Consider the following 17,900-nt stretch of genomic DNA (forward strand, 5'->3'; position numbering starts at 1 on the left):
CCTCTCCAGCTTCTCTAGGCTAAGCAGACCCAGCTCTCTCTGCCTTTCCTCTTGAGAAGAGATAGCTGCAGTCCACTCATCATCTTTATTGAACTATTTCCAGTAGTTCCTTGTCTGTTTTGAACAAAGAATAGCAGAACTGGACAAAATACTCCAGATGTGGCCTCACTAGGGCAAAATAAAGGAGGTGGAGAACCTCTTTCAGTCTGTTGACAGCACTTAATGCACTCTGTGATACCACTGGCCTTCTCAGCCACTGCTGGCTGATGGCTTACTTGTCCATGACTTGTCCTGGTCCTTCTCCATACACCTGCTTTCTAGTGCTCAACCCCTAACCTGTGCTTGCTCATGGGGTTATTTCTTCTTGGGTGCAGGACCCTACTCTTGTCCTTGCTGAACTTTATTAGGCTGCTTTCCAACCAGCCCTCTAGCCTGCCAAGGTCTTACTGTATGGCAGCACAGCCTTCCAGTGTCTCAAACACTCTTTCCAGTTTTGTATCCTTTCCTCTGGGGAAACCTGGGGCATAGGCCAGAATATGGCTTATAGGTGGACTTGGACATTGTCTCAATGTATTGTCCAGGCATTAGGAATCAGCTTTTCTATGTATCCATTGCTATATATAGGCTTAACTGCCCTCATTGTTTGCGCTGGCCATCTTGAAAGCCCAGAAAAGATTGTTTTCAAGGGTGTGACCAAGTGAGAGAATAGGTAATAGATTATTCCTGTAACAGATCAGAATGTATAAACATTCTCATTAGTTAAATTGTCATATTCATACACTACTTTGCATTGCATTGATATAAGTGCAGAAAGTATGTAAATAGATTATTAAAAAGGGGGAAAAGATATAAAGTTCATCAAGATAGTAAAATGCTCCAAGTATGACAATGCTGTGCCGTGTAATATTAACATGGAAGGTAAGAACAAGAAAAGAGGGTCTTTCTCATATAGGATTGTGTATATGTGAACTCCAGAGCATCAGAAGTTTATTTCCTTATGTGCTACTACAACTAAGCTCAATAGTGAGTAAGTATTGTTCTACTTTACTTTTTTTTACAACTATTGGAAAACACTGTGTACAGATGGACATACATAATTGGCATTCTCTTTCAGAGGACTGTTGGAGTTGGAGATCACTTAGCTCTAGTCCACTTTGTCAGCCCTATTTTTATTACGGGCTTTAACATTGCCAATAGTTTCATGTATCTGATACATTCTCCCATATATAAATCCTATATATTCCACACATCTGATGTAGCTTCTGTAAAATGGATACAACTGACTGTTGTCCATCTGACTACAGCCTTTGAAGAGTGGGCACATCCTTGTGGATCTTTTGATCCTTGAATTTGGAGGACTAGGCTAATATATACATACTTGCACACACATGTATATCACTTCATTCTCTATAAAGCTTGTTATAAACATTATTAGATATTGTTAAGTGTTATTGTTATCCTGTATCTGGTTTTGCTGCTACTAATCCATGTTGTTGTTAGAGGCTTAAGAAATTCACTAGTGGTTGATAACAGCTGAATTAACAAGTGTGATATTGTTTAATATTGCAAGAAAAAAGTGCTCTGCTCTGCTATATCACAGAACTTTAGAAGTTGGAAGGGACCTCCAGAGATTATCAAGTCCAACCTCCCTGCTGAATCAGGATCACTTAGGGTAGTTTGCGCAGGAATACATCCAAGCGGGTTTTGAAAGTTTGTAGAGAAGGAGACTTCACAGCCTCTCTGGGCAGCCTGTTCCAGTGCTCTGTCACCCTCACTGTAAAGAATTTTCTCCTCATGCTGAAGTGAAACCTTCTGTGTTCCAGTTTGTAGCCATTGCTCCTTGTCATATTGCTGCTGACCACTGAAAAGAGCTTGGCCCCATCTACTTGACACTCACCCCTTAGATATTTGTATGTATGGATAAGATCTCCTCTCAGCCTTCTCTCCTCAACACTGAACAGCCCCAGGTCTCTTAGTCTCTCTCCATAGGGGAGATGCTCAAGTCCCCCTCTGGGGACTCCCCAGAGTGGCTCTCTGATGCACTCTTTCCAGCAGGTCCCTGTCTCTCTTGAACTGGGGAGTCCAAAATTTGGCACCGCATTCTGGAAGTGCAACTGTACTGTTGCACTCGTAAAGGATTTCAGTATACTTGTAGAAAATACTGTCTTTTATGAGTCTGCTGTACTTCTCTGCTCATAGTTAATGAAAGTGAACAAAGACTATGAAAGAAACCACAAAGTTCTCCTTGGCTGGATTATATCTGAAGCTCAGCAGCCTGCCTGGCCCTCAAACCTTGTTTGATGGTTCTCATCCCTGTCTAATCTCTATTTATGACAAGAGTAGTGAGGCTACCATAAAACCCCACTGGTGCAGGTATGTGGAGCTGAGCAGGAGGAGACCAACCTCTGAAGTTCTGCTTGGGGGCAGAGGGTCTTGCCTGTGTCAGGCTTAGGGGAACGACACAGATGAAATGTAAATGCAAGCTGCTTTTGCAAAACTGGACAAGTCTGTGATATATCTGCTTCCGAGGTACACTGGGATATTTCAGACAGAAATATTTATTTGTAACCACAGCCATTCCCCTGTTTTCATTCAAAATGCTCCCACAAAATTAAATTATTTGGCTGATTTGTTTTTTTATTTTTTTTTACCACCCAAACTGAGACACAGAAGCAAGGTATTGATAAGCTAAAAAGTCCTTGCTAATGCAGGTCACTGCATCTGTTGATATGCTGTAACATGTTTGATTGCCATTTATATGCTGCAAAAATTAGGAGCTGTGATTGTCCCATCTTTAAAGTGACAGATGATGGTCTGTCAGACATGTGGAGGCTGTGGATGTGCACATAGATATGGAGGCTTGTGTATGAATATAAAGTATCAAAAATGACATGAAATAAAATATGAAGCAGGTTAAGCTTGGAATGACCACAAGCACAATGAAATCACAAGTGAGTTATGAGTACCCATAAAACTTTTATGCAATGCCATATTATCATGTCTTCTGCATCTGCTGTGACTTCAATAGAGAATCTACTTTTGAATTGTTGTGTATGCCATTTAAAAATTATACAGTAGTATTTATTGTGCCCTTCATCTTTACAAGCCAGACCTTCTTTATATCAGTCCAGGTGGAAAGACCCTAAATTGAAAAATAATATGTGTTCTAGAAACCTTCTCTTTAAAATGGCATTAATTTTCTACCTGTTAAATATCCTGTTTATATGGTCCTATATCTCAGAATTACCAGGACCTAGCAGCTGGAAACATCTTAGTCATCTTTAGTGGACTTTCTATAAGGAAATTCTGTGAGAAGTGTGTTCTTAAAACAATGCATGAAATGTCAGGACTGTACGATGACATCCTCCTTTGATATGTGCTGTATGGTGATGCGCTCTGATCTGGTTATCCGGACTCCTTCCCTTTCTCCACAGAGGGCAGAGGCAGCAATATTTATGTCCCTTGGGTATATTTCCCACTTTTGCTTCCGTGTAAGTGCTGTGGATAGGTGGCCTGTTGGGGAACCTTCTTTATCCCGTAAGGACTCTTGAATGATTGCTTGTTTCCTGAATGTTTTTGAAATCCACTTGAAAAACACAGGTGAGATTTCCCATACTTGCTATATTTTTATTTCACTCGTTAGCAGGAGAGCCTGTGGGTATTTGTTCTTTTCTTGCAGCCTGATACACTAGCAAGTTCATTTATGTTATGAAGGACCACCGCTAATCATGATGGCATATGGCAGGATCTAAGATGAGGTTTGCCTCTGTGTCAGCACCTCTGATTTCTGTTGTGAGATTCACACTTCTCTTTTCTGGCCTCCTCTTGGGTTTATCGGTGGCAGCGCTTTGCTCTGTTAAGAGCATCTGATGATCAAGGTGATGTTACATATCAGAATCACAGGTGCCAGAGAGGATTAACAGTGATGTTTAGGTCATCTAATGAATTCCTGCTTCCTGCAAAGGAAATCACTGCTCCCAAATTAAGGGCCCATTGTATCAGTGTAGCTGCAGCATCTGATGCTACAAGTGCGTTTTCTTGGTGGAATTAAATACAGTAGAAATTAGGACTTGCAGACACTGTTTCTAAATTTAGCTTAATGCTCTGATGCCAAGAGGAGAGTGCTACAAGTTCCAGACTCATTGACTTGAGTCACTCAGTGAAGCTTCCACAAATGACAACATGCCAAATGGCTAGGAGGAAAAATGTGTTATTGACAACACTGTTTCTTAGGAGTTTCACAGAATCACAGAATTAATCAGGTTGGAAAAGACTTTCAAGATCATCAAGTCCAACCTTTTGTACATCTATTATAACAGCTCACCATCCGTTATGCTTTGGGATTTTTTAATTGTAAAAGTTTGAATGGATGATAGGCAGCTTTCAGAGGATTTTTTACTTACATAGGTAGCCTTACTGTCCAGTTTAACTGACTCCCATTGCAAACTGTTAGTGTGCAATATATTCCATTCCAGCAATTCCCTGAACCCTGTACAGAACTTGTAAACTGTGGATTTGTGTTGCTGAGGAATATTCTACTACCATTTGATTTCAGAAGTGGCTGGGATCTGTAATGTTTCTGATTTTCTCTACTAGGGATCTCCTAAAGCTGCCTTCTTATATAAGGGTGTTATTAATTCTTTGGAAATAAGGTGTGAACCTCTATGTGCAGACTTTCAGAAGAGAGTGAGAATCTCAGTTCCGGGCTTCTCAAAATTGATTTAGGGACTTGAGGCCCACAGGCAGTGCGCTCAAACAGCCTAGAAGGCAAATCACATCAAACAGACTGCCCAGGCAGGTTGTGGATGCCTCCTTCCTGGTGGTGTTCCAGGCCAGGTTGGACGAAGCCTTGAGCAGCCAGGTGTAGTTGAGAGGTGTCCCTGCCCATGGTGAGGAGTTTTGAGTAGACTATCTGTAAGGTCCCTTCCAACCTGAGTCATTCTGTAATGCCATGATGCTTTTATAGAATCATAGAATCAACAAGGTTGGTCCAGTCCAACCTATCACCCAGCCCTATCCAGTCAACTAGACCATGGCATTAAGTGCCTCATCCAGTCTTTTATTGAACACCTCCAGGGACGGCGACTCTTGGGCAGAGACACTTCCATGCTTCTCCCTTTATGCTACTGTTGTAGGTGTTTAGCTTGGTTAGAGGATCTTCATGGAAATTGTTTGGGAAGTTCACACTGCTCAGAGCCGTGTGTTGTTGATTTTTGTATATACACAATGACTTCCTATCAGCTATATTTAATCCAAATTTTAAGGGTTTTGCACATTTATGGTGGTAGATAACGAATTTTTTAAAGTTGTCAGAGATGCATCCACAAAAAGCATTGTGAAATCTCATTTTCCAGGTACTTTGCTCCCTGAATATTAATTACAAATCTATCTACTTGTGGTCTGTATAGAATTCATGGAGACAAGTATGTACTTTAGAGTGAGGTTCAGTACGATGGTGTATCTTTATCTGTGGTTAAGGACATGCTGTTTCCTTCTGTATCTACTTCACTGACCCTGGTTCTTATCTGTACTGTATTTTTTAATATAATTTGTATTAGTATAGACTTGTTTATTGAGCATTGATAGGGAAGTGTGATGGAGGGATTTCATTTGTGTTTTAATGGCCTATTTGATCTGCCCTTTCAAATTGGAGGTGGGAGAGACAGATACAAAAATGCACATATCTAAGATAACCTCTATAGTTTAAATTCTTTTCAAATTAGAAATATAGGTAAATGGATGTCTCAGAAACATGGTATTAGATTTCCATGTGCCTAAATTTTGCTAATTAACTTCATACACTGGAGTGCTTTTATAGATTTGGCTCTGCTGGGTTTTTTTGGTTGATAAAATTCAAGGTTTTCAGGAACGGTTATGGAAGCTTGACAGAAGTGTTTACTGTTCCACTATATATTGGTTGAATTCTGTTGTGAACTAATGACTGCTTAATGAAATTGTGGCTGTTACTTCATCAAATTAATAAGTAAACAAATAGAGCAAAGGAAGGATAGAGACTGTGAGGAACAAAAACAGTTTCTATTCAGGTGATTGGTAAACAGCAACCCCAGCATCAGCACCAACCTGTGAGCAGCAAGGCAGAGGCATGGTCTAGCTTATATAGTCAGTTAATATTCTGCTGTGTCTCAAAAAAAAAACAAACAAAAAAAAAAAAAAACACCCAAGCCAAACAAACAAAAAAACTCTCTCATTAGAAACAAAAGAGGTCATATCTGTTCCTTGTACTATCTACACATGCACTCATAATATTTTGAGAAGTGTACTGTATTTTTTTTCCTGCCCCAAATCATTCAACAAAAAAAGTTAATTACCTTTTTGCTTTGCAAGGCTGTTGAAACTACCTGAAACTTGAATTTCCTTTGAGTTTCAGGGGAAGATCAGGAGAAGACTCCAGTGGTTACCCACTGTCATCACAATGTGCATTCAGCAGTTTTACACCAATTAAACAGCCTGAGAGAATAAAATATGAGTTACCTTTAGGTGTTGCATATGGATGGTAGCAGGAGACACATTGATGCAACAGGACTAAATGAATGCCTTTGCCTTTCCACCTGCTCAGGGTAAAGCAGAAGGTCCTTTCTGACCAACAGGTTGTTAATCTGACACATATATGGTAGTGAATTACAATCAGAGATGTGAAGCACAGAACTGTATCAACTGCTTGCTCACCTGTTTAACTAAGCTTGCTGTTGCCACAACACAGAGAGCTATGGGACAGCAGCTTCATGAGCTTCGTCCAGTAAGGCTTATGTTATGCCAGGGTCATGCTTCTGTGGCTCAGAACCTACTGCCCAACCTGTTTGGTCATTCTGGCTTCAATTACAACCCCTGCCAGAGGTGGTACACACTTCAGTCATCTGCTTTTAACTTCCTTTTCCCAAAAGTCAAAATTGGGCACAGGTTTAGACAAAATGAGATTACAGTGGGACAGGAGAAGCAATGGCATCTGTGCAGGTAAACCCCATATGTACACAGAATTCTTGGGAATCTTTTCTTATAATTTGCAGCTGAAAAAGGAAGAGTAGGCTAGGAATAAAGTGGCTGAAATTAATTAGAGGTAATGATTTAATAATTTGGCTACCACTTACTATTATTTTTAATCATTCAGAGACTGGAGTACCATTAACTACACCCTGAAGTCTGTCCGTGTGTACACAACAGTGTTTTGAAAATGTGGTAATTTGTATAGAAGAGCAGCAGTGAAAAAAGCAAATGAGTTAAATGTGACAGAACACTAATACTGATGAATGCCCTGCTTTGTTTATTTTCTTTCAGCTTACAAGCCTTGAGGAAGGAAAAGTCCCGAGATGCTGCTCGCTCTCGTCGGGGAAAGGAGAATTTTGAATTCTATGAGTTGGCAAAGTTGTTGCCACTGCCTGCAGCCATTACCAGCCAGCTTGACAAGGCATCCATCATTCGACTTACAATTAGCTATCTGAAAATGAGGGACTTTGCTAATCAAGGCGATCCTCCATGGAACTTGAGAATGGAAGGACCTCCACCTAACACATCAGTAAAAGGTATGAGGTGAATGTGTTGTATAGTATCGAATATGGCAGCCTTTAAATTGAAATTTTTACCATCGTCCTTTCTTCTTTCCCTGCATATCAAATCCTTTAAAGGGATACAAATGTGGAAATCTGAGGTCTGCATGAGAAAGACACCATGTGAAGGTGAAATAAACCTCTTATTTTATTTATTTAAGAATGAACCTATTGGTCTAACTATTACAGCTGTAAGTCTTCGAAGTGACATAGACTACACAGTTATTTAGCAAGTTGTATAGCAATGATTATGCCACCTTGTTTTAGTATTTTGTGGAAGGGTGAGTTTGAGAGGAGTGTGGCACTATTCCTAGGTTTGAGGACTCGATCTTTTAATTCTCTGACTAAACCTTAAAGGCAGAATTGTGTATTTCTGAAGTTTGAGAGAATCACATCTGAATTTTTAGATCTGGGGGTTAGAGGTTAGGATTTTATTTATCATCTTGTTATGCATATAGAAGTTGTTTTGACTTCTCAAGCGTCTGTAAACATTTCATCCAAAATAGGTTGCTTTCAATATTAAGCATCCTCTTTTCATGCTCAAACAAGCAGTTGGGCAGAAAAATCAATGTTTTAGACATGAGTTGCCACAGGTAATAGAGGAATCAGACAGTTATTTTAGAGGCTGTGTGTGTGCTGATCCTAAATAGTGTTTCAAATGGCTTGTATAAGCTACACATTTTTTGTAAAATACTTTCTTCACTCATGCTGCTTATGTGGTTGAGCATCATCTTGCTGCCTGATAAATATTTTAAATTGAGGAAGGAGTTGCATTAACAGAGCTCAAGGTTACTAAAACGTAGGAATTGTGGTTGTCCTGGCCTTGATAGCATTAATAAAAACCTACTGATCTCATATTTGGAGGGAAGATATTTTGGGAACAGGCATATCAGATTGGTGCATTTTTCTTTTTTTTTCCCCACGTGTGATAAAATTTAAACTCTCTGTTTTACACAAAGCTAAACTGCATATAGCATGGGATACAAGAAAAAGACACCTTTAAGAGTGGAAGGAGAAGTAGGAAATAGAATCTTATGTTAAGGATCTCAAGTCCTCATTATAGGAAGGACATGGACCTGGTGGAGTGGGTCCAGAAGAGGGCCGCAAAAATGGTCAGGGTGTTGCAGCAACTCTGCTGTGAGGACAGGCTGGAGGAGCTGGGGTTGTTCAGTCTGGTGAAGAGGAGAAGGTCTCTAGGGAGACTTAATAGCAGTCTCCCAATACCTGAAAGGGACCTACAAGAAGGAGAGGGAGACTGCTATGATGATAAGACAAGGGGCAATGGCTTCAAACTAGACAAGAGTTGATTCTATGAATCTGGGGAGTTGTCAAGGCAGAACATATTGGGGAACACTGTGAAAGGCAGAGAACAATGACAAGTTGATTTATGGGAATTGCCAAGAAAAGGGGATATAGGTATCTTTTAATGCTCATAGATGCTTATTTCAGATGGCTTTCTCTCGAGTACCTATGGTTGTTTCATCGGACAGAGGTACTCATTTCTGTGCTCAAGTAATGCAACCAGTTGCAAAATACTGAGAACTGATTGGCAATTACATGTACCCTGTAGACCACAAGCCAGTGGGCAAGTAAAATAATTGAATCATACGATATAGAACAAATAGCCAAAATTGTGCCACTTAGAGTGCAAGGGAAAACAAACAATCAAACAAAACCCAAACCAATAAAAAAAACCACCAAAAAACAACCAAACAAAAAGAGCAGATTTAGATTGGATGTTAGGAACAAGTTATTTACTGAAGAAACACTGGAGCAGGTTGCCCAGGGAGGCCCCCTCCCTGGGGATATTTAAGGTGAGGCTCAACAGGGCTCTGCGCAACCTGATCTAGTTGAGGATGCCTCTGCTTGCTGCAGAGTCGAGTTGGACTAGAGGACCTTTGGGGATCTCTTCCAGCTTGGACTACTCTGTGATTCCACGTTTCAGCTCACAACTTCTCTTGAAAGTTTCCTAGTATTGGTGGTGCAAAGGGCTTTTACCTGCTCTTCCAGTTAAAGGAATGTTAGTTAAGGGAAGTTGAAATTTCAGTGGATTGAGATAGATGTGTAGAGCGAGAATGAAAGAACTTGTGGACTGCTGCTTCTGATCTAGTAGCTAAACATATTTGTGCCATTTCATATATTTAATTTATATTATCTGCCACATGATGGATCCTTTTCATGGAGAGAAAAAAATAAAGGAAATAGTTTTGTTGTCCAGAGCAGAAGTATAACATGGTTCATAGGATTCCTAAGAGAATATGCAAATGTTTCCCTGGTTTTCAGATAAAAGTTTATTCTCAGACAATTAAACAGTATTTCAAGGTGGCTGTAAAGTGGACTTGGCTGTACTATCTGTGAAAATAAATAATTCCTCCAAAAACTCCTGCAGCTAACAGACATACAGTGCTTCTACAAGCTGTGTTATGGAAAGTCTGATCTCTGTAGATCTCTGTGTATGTTTTCAGGCTATCTGGGATCTGGTTTTCATTATCCTTTTGTGCAATATATACCTGAATACTGAAGCTTCCTTTTTGTGCAAAAATTCTAACCAAAAAAAATAATTTCAAGGGAAAATAAAACCTTGTTCTTAGACAGCATAAATAGTCTGACCTAGATTAACATGTTTCTCCCTATTAGAAAAGGAGAGATAAACATTTAATGTCTTTTCACCCTAGCTGATACAATAATCCTCCTCCTCCACCCATATGGTGATACGTTTCCCATTCTGTAAGGGATATAGAGGATATATAAGGGATATAAGGGATGTGGGGGAGCTGGGGGAGAATTTATTCTTCTCCTTCCAACCCTTATTTGAGTACTTAGCTTTATGCTAACCCTGAATCTATTATTTATATGTCACTATATTGAAACAGTGCTTGATAAAACAGTGCTTTGTTGTATAAGAATTCCTCATACGCAGGTTTAAACTCTATAGGTATATTTTGTTACTCCACCAGTTCTCCTCACATAGAAACCTGTTCACACAATCTGATCAAACATTTATGAAATTACATCAAAGAAAATTCATTTTCATTTATTAAGGTTGCTTTTTTGCTGCCCTTGAAGAAGTTCATATGGATAAACAAGCCTCACATAAATAGCTCGCAGCTTCATGTGAAGTATGGTTTATAATCCTACAGTAAAACACTAGATATTATACTTTGTGCATGCCCAAGCAATCTTCTCAATAGACTTAAAGGTATTTGGAAAATTATATGAGAGGTACTTAACGTTGCAAATGCAACTGCTGCCTTTCTTCCCCCCCCTGCCTTTTCCCCCCCCCCCCCCCTCCTCCTAAATGTGTTGGCATGCTTGTGCTCATAATTAGATTTCAAAGCTTAATTTTAAATTTGTCCCCCAGTAGTGTAGAGCAGTTTAATAATTTTAATTTACTATTTCAGGAAGGTCCTTTACTCTGCCCTGCATTTATCACAACTTTTCTTAAAAGTCTATAAAGGCTGATGAGTTTGTTTTCTTATGCCTATTGTGTAGTGATCACAACAAGTTGTGCTTGCAAATGAACACTCAGGTAACTCCATCTAATATTTTCAGAGTCAATTACTTCATGGAAATATCTCGAGCAATTGGAAAGGTGACAGATAGTTTTCTCCATTATTCTAGAAATGCCTGTATTGTTATAATACAGATCAAATCTGCAATGAACATTATGCATTATTCAAGAAATGACCAGGCGTTCTCAGCAGTGTTTCAGCTAAATAACTGATGATTGTAACCTTTAAAGAAATCACATTGTGGTGACTATTGGTAAATCATTTCTCCATTCATAGCAATCTTTATTTAGAGGCTATCTAGAAACCATTATATCTTTTATTAATCTTAAAAGCAATACCCAATGATTTGACATTTGCTAAAAATGGATAAATTTTCCATCTTCTAATACAGCAGATTTCAGTCAATGTTTTTTTTTTTTTGGTGCATTGTCTAAGGCTTTCTGTATGTAGGAAGTATTAGTCCTTGTAAACAAATACATAACGTGCAGCAGATGAGTTTTAAAGATTATCATTCTTAAAGACCAGGACATGATTTTCATTTCGAGGAAAATAATTTTGAAGTTATTGAGAGTCAATAGAAATAAAATTGCTTTTCTTCCCGTCCTATGTGCAATATATTACAAATAGCAGTGCTATTCTCCTCTGTCTCTGTTCCTCCAGAAGTCTGTTTCATGCCCAATATTTAAGGGTTATGTTTTGAGGAGAACACTAAATGAGCTGCTGATCAATTTTTTGCACTTAAAGGTGAATTTTCTATGAGCTGTGATTTGGGAGTGGATGTGTGTTTATAGTATGAACTGTATGTTCAGCTAGCAACTGGTACTTTATACAGCACAGAGCTTGAAGTCCTCTTGTGCATTCTTGTTGTCTGGCACATAACAGGCCCTGGAGTCCTTTTGCAACATCCATCTCTTGTGAGAACCTTCATGTTTTGAAATACTGTCCTTAAATGATTCATTGCAATTTTATTTTAAATTTTGAACACAGACTGTTGTGGAAAGCATTCGAAGATCGTGTGGGGGTTTATGTTCTTTTCTGCTGTGTCTTCCCAAGCTATATATTTTTCCTTTTTTCTTTTTTTTTTCAAGTAAGGAGGAGGAGTGTGAATCACCATGATATTCTCTTGTGTGTTGATTGTGTTTATATGATGTAAAGTCATGGCATTTATTTCCTTTGGGACAACCATCAAGACGCTGGTACTGACTTGAGCTCACAATCACTATAAAAAGAAGGTTCACGACTCTTTGTCTTGAAAAGAGTTTCCAGTTCTTGCCATATCTGTTTCTTCAGAAGCTGCAATTAAACTTGTAAACCCTTGTCCTGGAAATCTGCCATGATGACATCAAAGTAGCTATTGTGTCTTCATTCTTTTTTTTAGTTGAAGTGAGGTGTTAGTTTCTCTCTTTGCAGATACAAGTATTTGTGCAAAGCCATGAGTCTAATTTCCTGCTGCACAGCATGACATATGTAAACCTTGGTCATGCCTTTTCCTTGAATGAGAAAAAGTTAATTGTAGGATGATCCACAGTCTCAAGTTAGAAGCAGGTTTATCATGAGCATTTTTTTTAAAGACAAATGTTTACATTTTAGATCACATAAGTAAAATTATCTTACTTCTGCTGTGAGAGAAGAGGTGAATGAGTGATTCTAGTTGAAGAATTTCAGCAAACAGTACTGCCTGTCTGGTAGGTTGTGTTAAGTATGTGACTCAGTTCAGCCATCATCTGGCATTACATGTTCTGCAATTAGGTAGTTTTACACATCTGTGTTCTGGAATGAATATGTATTAGTATGAAACTAAATCCAATGCTGTCAGAAGTGTTTGTGGTGAGCTGAAATTCTTCATATCCAAAGTTTTCTTGTCCAAATACGAGTCTGACAGGTATGCACTAAAACATTCTTTGTTACTTCTGTTCTGCATTGCAATAAAGTTGAAAAAGATGTTTTGATAATCAGAAAGAGAGAAATTTTGCTTTAAACCAAAATTACACTTTTTACTTCAAACCGGCATGTTTTTCAAAGGAGCTCTTCTTGGTGTAAACAAAGCATATGAGTATAGACTGAAAATCAAGTTGATATCTTATAGTAGGAAACTTGGGGTTGAGGAAATAAGTCCAGTGCTTTGATTTCTCTGGGAAAGAAAACAAGCAATAATGATAATTGGAAAGTATGGTAATTGTTACCCCAAATGTCAAGTGGGATTACTTTCATTAATTTAACTACCTTTTTCTTATAATTTCTATGCTAGATGTGTATGGTTTTTTAAGAGATAAATCAATTGTTCTCTTCTGAATAAATCTTATGAAGAGCAACTAAAGGAAGTGGGCCTGTTTAATTTGAAAAAAAAAAAGGAGCCTTAGGGAAGACCTCATCACTGTTTACAACTACCTGAAAGGATCTTATGGAGAGGTTGGCACTGGTCTCTTCTGAGATGTAATTAGTGACAGAACAAGAGTGAAAGGCCTTAAACTGCAATAGGGTAGGTTTAGACTGGACGCTAAGAAAAAAAGTTTCATGGCAAGAGTTGGCATTGGAATGGGCTGCTCAGGGAGGTGGTGGAAAACCCTTTTCATTTTACCTGATGTTAACCTTTTGTATTTCAAACTGAGTGTTGTCTCCTGAGCAGGAGGTGCAAGGCAGTCTTTCCCTGCCAAACCATGCAAGCCTTCTACAAAGAACAGCCTTCTCTTCCAAATTACCAAACAATTCTGTCTCTGGCAAACCATCTATAGTGGCAAAGAAATAAGAATTGCTTTCTTCCTTAGTGTTTGTGGCCTAAGACATTGTTTTTCACTTAGACATGAAAAGGTCAATCAGATGAAAAGAGCAAAATGCAGGTAAATTTGTGCTGTTGCTGGTTGTGCAAAAGGTGTCTAAATCTGCCCCTTCCACTTCATGTGGAACTTTGGCTCTTGTGCTGGAGAATTATTGATAGCTCTGTAGTTTATTTCTCCCTATCTTGCAGATGTTTTTCTTTTGAGAATGAGTCCTTTTTATGTGTAGGTCACTATAAAGTACTCTGCCAGTGTACCAGCATCAAATGCCGATTGTTAAGTGCTGACATCTATTAATTCTGAAACCTGTTTATATGACCATTGGGGCAGTGCAGCCACAGGAATATTGACCTATTGCCTAGGTTAAAAAAAAAGATTGCTTGATGTTGTTTGAATGTAGGAAACAAGTGCTGGAAATTTCAGACAGTGTTGAAACATTAATGTTCTTTATGAGAATTATTGATGGTTTTCCAGTAAGAAAGATATGGAACTCAGAATCAGGTAGCTCTGTTTGAAACTCATTGTGATAGATAAGATGAATTAAATACTGGACTCCGAGTTGGTGGTTGCCTAGTGACAAGTGATCATGACCTGATTGCTTTCAAGCTCTGCAAGGGGAGGAAGGTGCCAAACAATATGCTTAGTGCTTTTGAGGGCCTAATTGCCTGATGGGGAATCTTAGGTGTGAAATTGATGGTGAGGAAAAAATTTGATGGAAAACTTAGAAAAAACCTCACTAGAAGTTTAAAATAAAAAAAATGAAGTACGTGCACAGGAAAACAACCAAAAATTGTAGAACTGCTTCCTCTTTCAAAAGCAGTCATTTGAAAAATATGGCTGTGTGTTTATGTATGATTTTGGGAATAAAAGGGAAATAATGGAGCAATTAAGATAAACTGAAATATCTGAGATGCAGAAAATTGATGAAGACAAGCAGAGACTTTAAGGGAAAAAATCTATCAAGATTAGAAAAATTGTTCTTATTTGTATTAGAAATGGGAAGAATCCTGGCAATGGTGTAGGCTCATTGTCATTGTGGTATAGTAAAACCGATGCAGCAAAGGCAGGAGAGCTCGACAGAGGTTTGCTGTATGGAATCGGTTCTACAGGTCTTTACAATTCAGCTTGCTGCTAATAGCCATGGTCATCAACAATACAAAAACTTGGAGGGTGCAATTGTGTTGTCAGAGTTCATAGTTTGGTGGACTTTGCAGTGTTAGGGTTACAGTTGCACTCCATGATCCTAAAGGTCCTTTTCAACCTTAAGCCTATGATCCCATGGCCTATTTTCTTGGTCAAAGTGAGATGATTTTAGCGTGTTGTGGGTTCTGTTGTCTTGTTTGTTCCTACTTATTTTTTCCTCAAGCTCCACATGGAAAAGCATTCTGCCTCTGCAATGCCACGCATTAGGTCCCAAGAGCTGCAAGCTCTGTGTTTGAGTTGTACTCTTAGACGTAATAAATTCAGTCTCTATCTTTTCTGCTGGAAAAATGAGCAATCTTTCTAAATCAAACTTAAAAGTACTTGAAAAATATTCTTAAGTGTGCAAAAAAAAAACCAAACCCCAAACCAGATCTTCCCAACAAAGCAGGGAAACCTCTGACTTCTCAGTAATATCCACTGGCATTTTCTCACTGTGATTACCACAGTTATGTGGTGCTTCAATAGGTTACCTGCCATGGTACAAGCAAGGAACTCTGAAACTCCTGGGCACTGTATTCCTGAATTCAAGCTTGCAGTGGTTCTCAGTTATGCCTTTTATGTGTTCTTCAGGTAAGGATGGTTACCTCTGATATCAGCCTGTTTAGCATCAGCCATTCTTTCCATGCTGATGTTGTGAAGGTTGCAGAATGGAGCTGTAGTAATCTCAAAGCAGTTATAGGGACAATAGTGGGAAAATTCCTTAATTAAAGGGACAAAACTAAGATTGTGTATTTTTTTCATCAAACATGGATAAGTGGAAAGTAATCCTTGGCAGAACCAAGCTAAACATGCTAACTGTAACACTGATTGATCTTGGAAAGCAGACTGAAATGAAACATTATTTTAAGAAAGGAATTTCTGTGGATGCCTTCAGAAGCCTCTCTGGCCATGATCATCAATGAGCTGGGACTAAATATAGCATTCAGAGTGTGCTGATTCAGAGTTTGCAAATTACAGTGATGTTTGGATCAGAAACAATGATCTGTGCACCTTAGTAAGCTGAGACTCTTAGAATGTATTTATATTTACTGTTCCAAACTCCAGGCTACTAGTTGTTGTTTTGCAGTTAATTTTTTTATAAGACTTTAAAATGTTTTAGATTTCATATGATGCAGAACAGGAATAATAAGATAAGCTTTTCAAGTTCATCTCTTTTTGTTCATGAAACAAAAGGCATAAAAAGAACCTACCTGATCCTTCCAGTTCTGCTAGCAGAAGTGCTGAAAATATTTAGTTTCTTATCAGGCTATATTTGTATTGTAAAAAGTTCTATCCATCACTTCTGTGAATACACAAAAAGTTTTTTGCTGGTAACAAATTAATACTCTTTTGAAACTCTTGTCAATCAGATGTCTATCAGTCTCTGAAAGAGTTGTTTATTGGTAGAATTGCACCTTACAACTTAACAATTAACTAGGGAAAGGACCAAACAGTAGTGTTTTTAAGAGCGCGAAAGAACATGTGACATGAGTGTCTTTTCTCTCACTCCCAACCGTTACTATATTTTTCTTCTATTACACTGCATTTCATCTTCCTTTCTCTCTTATGCTGTTACATTGACTTGACCATTAGGTTCTTTTAGTACAGTTTATTAATTTATTTTTCTTGGTTATCATCTTTCTTCCCCCCTCTTTTTTTTTAAGTCCTTAACTGGAGCACCAAATATGCGTAATGTCTTCCTCTTCTACTCAGTATCCAGTGTTGACTCTCTTCATTTTTACCTTGTGTTTGCATTCTCAATGCAGTCTTAATAATTAAAACAACCTGGTGAAGAATATTAATATTTAAAAGAAACTAAAACATGTTTTTATCTTTTCACTTCTTTCTTCCTCTCATGTCTTTCTGTGCACAGCAATCATCTGTGCCATTAAAAAGTCACTTTTGAGTTGAAAACATACCTTTCTCATTCCATCACTTAAAAGGTGGTGGAGTGTTATTATAATTTATGATTGAGAACAGACAGTATTGGCTGAGTGGTTTTTTGCAAGAGCTTGGCCTTCAGACTTGCAGAGGTAAATATATCAGGAGGAGAATAGAATAAACAGTTTCATGGGCTCCAATCTTGGTTACTATGGCAAATTAAGTCATGGAAAGCTTTCAAATTAAACCATAGTTAACTTCTTGTAATTATATATATAATATCCAGTAGAAATTTGTTTGTAAAAGTCAGTCCACCTTTCCAAAGCTCTTAATAAAATGTTCCCCTATGTTTTTTTTACAGTCATGTTTTATGTAGCATGGGCTAGCTGCAGGTGGTTTGGTTTTTTAAGAAGCATAAAAATCTTAAATAATATATTCAGTCTACATAACTTTTTCAAATAACACGTATGATGGAGTTAGCTAATTACAGATGTGCAATAAATCCTGTCTGCCTGAAGCACTTTTTTTGTTTTAGAAGTCAGAAACAGGCAAAAAATAATCACTGCTGTAGTTTTTGATATGTAAAATAAAAAAAAAAAAGGCAGTTGCTGTTTGTAGATTGCAGTATTTGATAGGACTTTTATTTTGTCTTTTTGTCCTTTTCTGAGCAGAAAGACAGTGTCTTTGCTATTAGTAGTATTTTGGACAGAGCCTCAGTCATGCTTAATATTGTAACATTCCATTTTACAAATGAAAGCATTTGAGGAATTGGATCTTGTGCTTGGATTTAACAGTTTCAGGTATAGCTAACATACCTTAGTCTCCACAGCTAAGCAGAGAATGTGAGGACACACTAAAAGTCCTGCAGATTCAATAAAGCTTAGCCTTTGTTTCTTCTGTTAATGTAGTTTATTGGTTTTCTGGGTCATAGGAACTTCTGCCATATATCTCCAGTTGAATGTCTGCTTCTTTTAAACCCTGATCAATGC

General features: G+C 38.2%; 1 protein-coding gene across 13 annotated transcripts in view; it reads left to right on the forward strand.

Annotated features, from left to right (window-relative positions):
• Positions 1 to 17,900, forward strand: part of NPAS3 (neuronal PAS domain protein 3) — a 665,104-nt gene that overhangs the window by 197,593 nt on the left and 449,611 nt on the right. For 12 of the 13 annotated variants that reach the window (XM_064148527.1, XM_064148538.1, XM_064148548.1 and 9 more), the window contains one exon: positions 7,294 to 7,538. In XM_064148527.1, the coding sequence (XP_064004597.1) occupies positions 7,294 to 7,538 (245 nt within the window). Of the gene's footprint in view, positions 1 to 7,293; positions 7,539 to 7,640; positions 7,692 to 17,900 lie in introns of all 13 variants that reach the window. The other variant, XM_064148655.1, reaches the window with a different exon arrangement.

Source organism: Pogoniulus pusillus, chromosome 1 (assembly GCF_015220805.1).
Source record: "Pogoniulus pusillus isolate bPogPus1 chromosome 1, bPogPus1.pri, whole genome shotgun sequence".
Lineage (NCBI taxonomy): Eukaryota > Metazoa > Chordata > Aves > Piciformes > Lybiidae > Pogoniulus > Pogoniulus pusillus.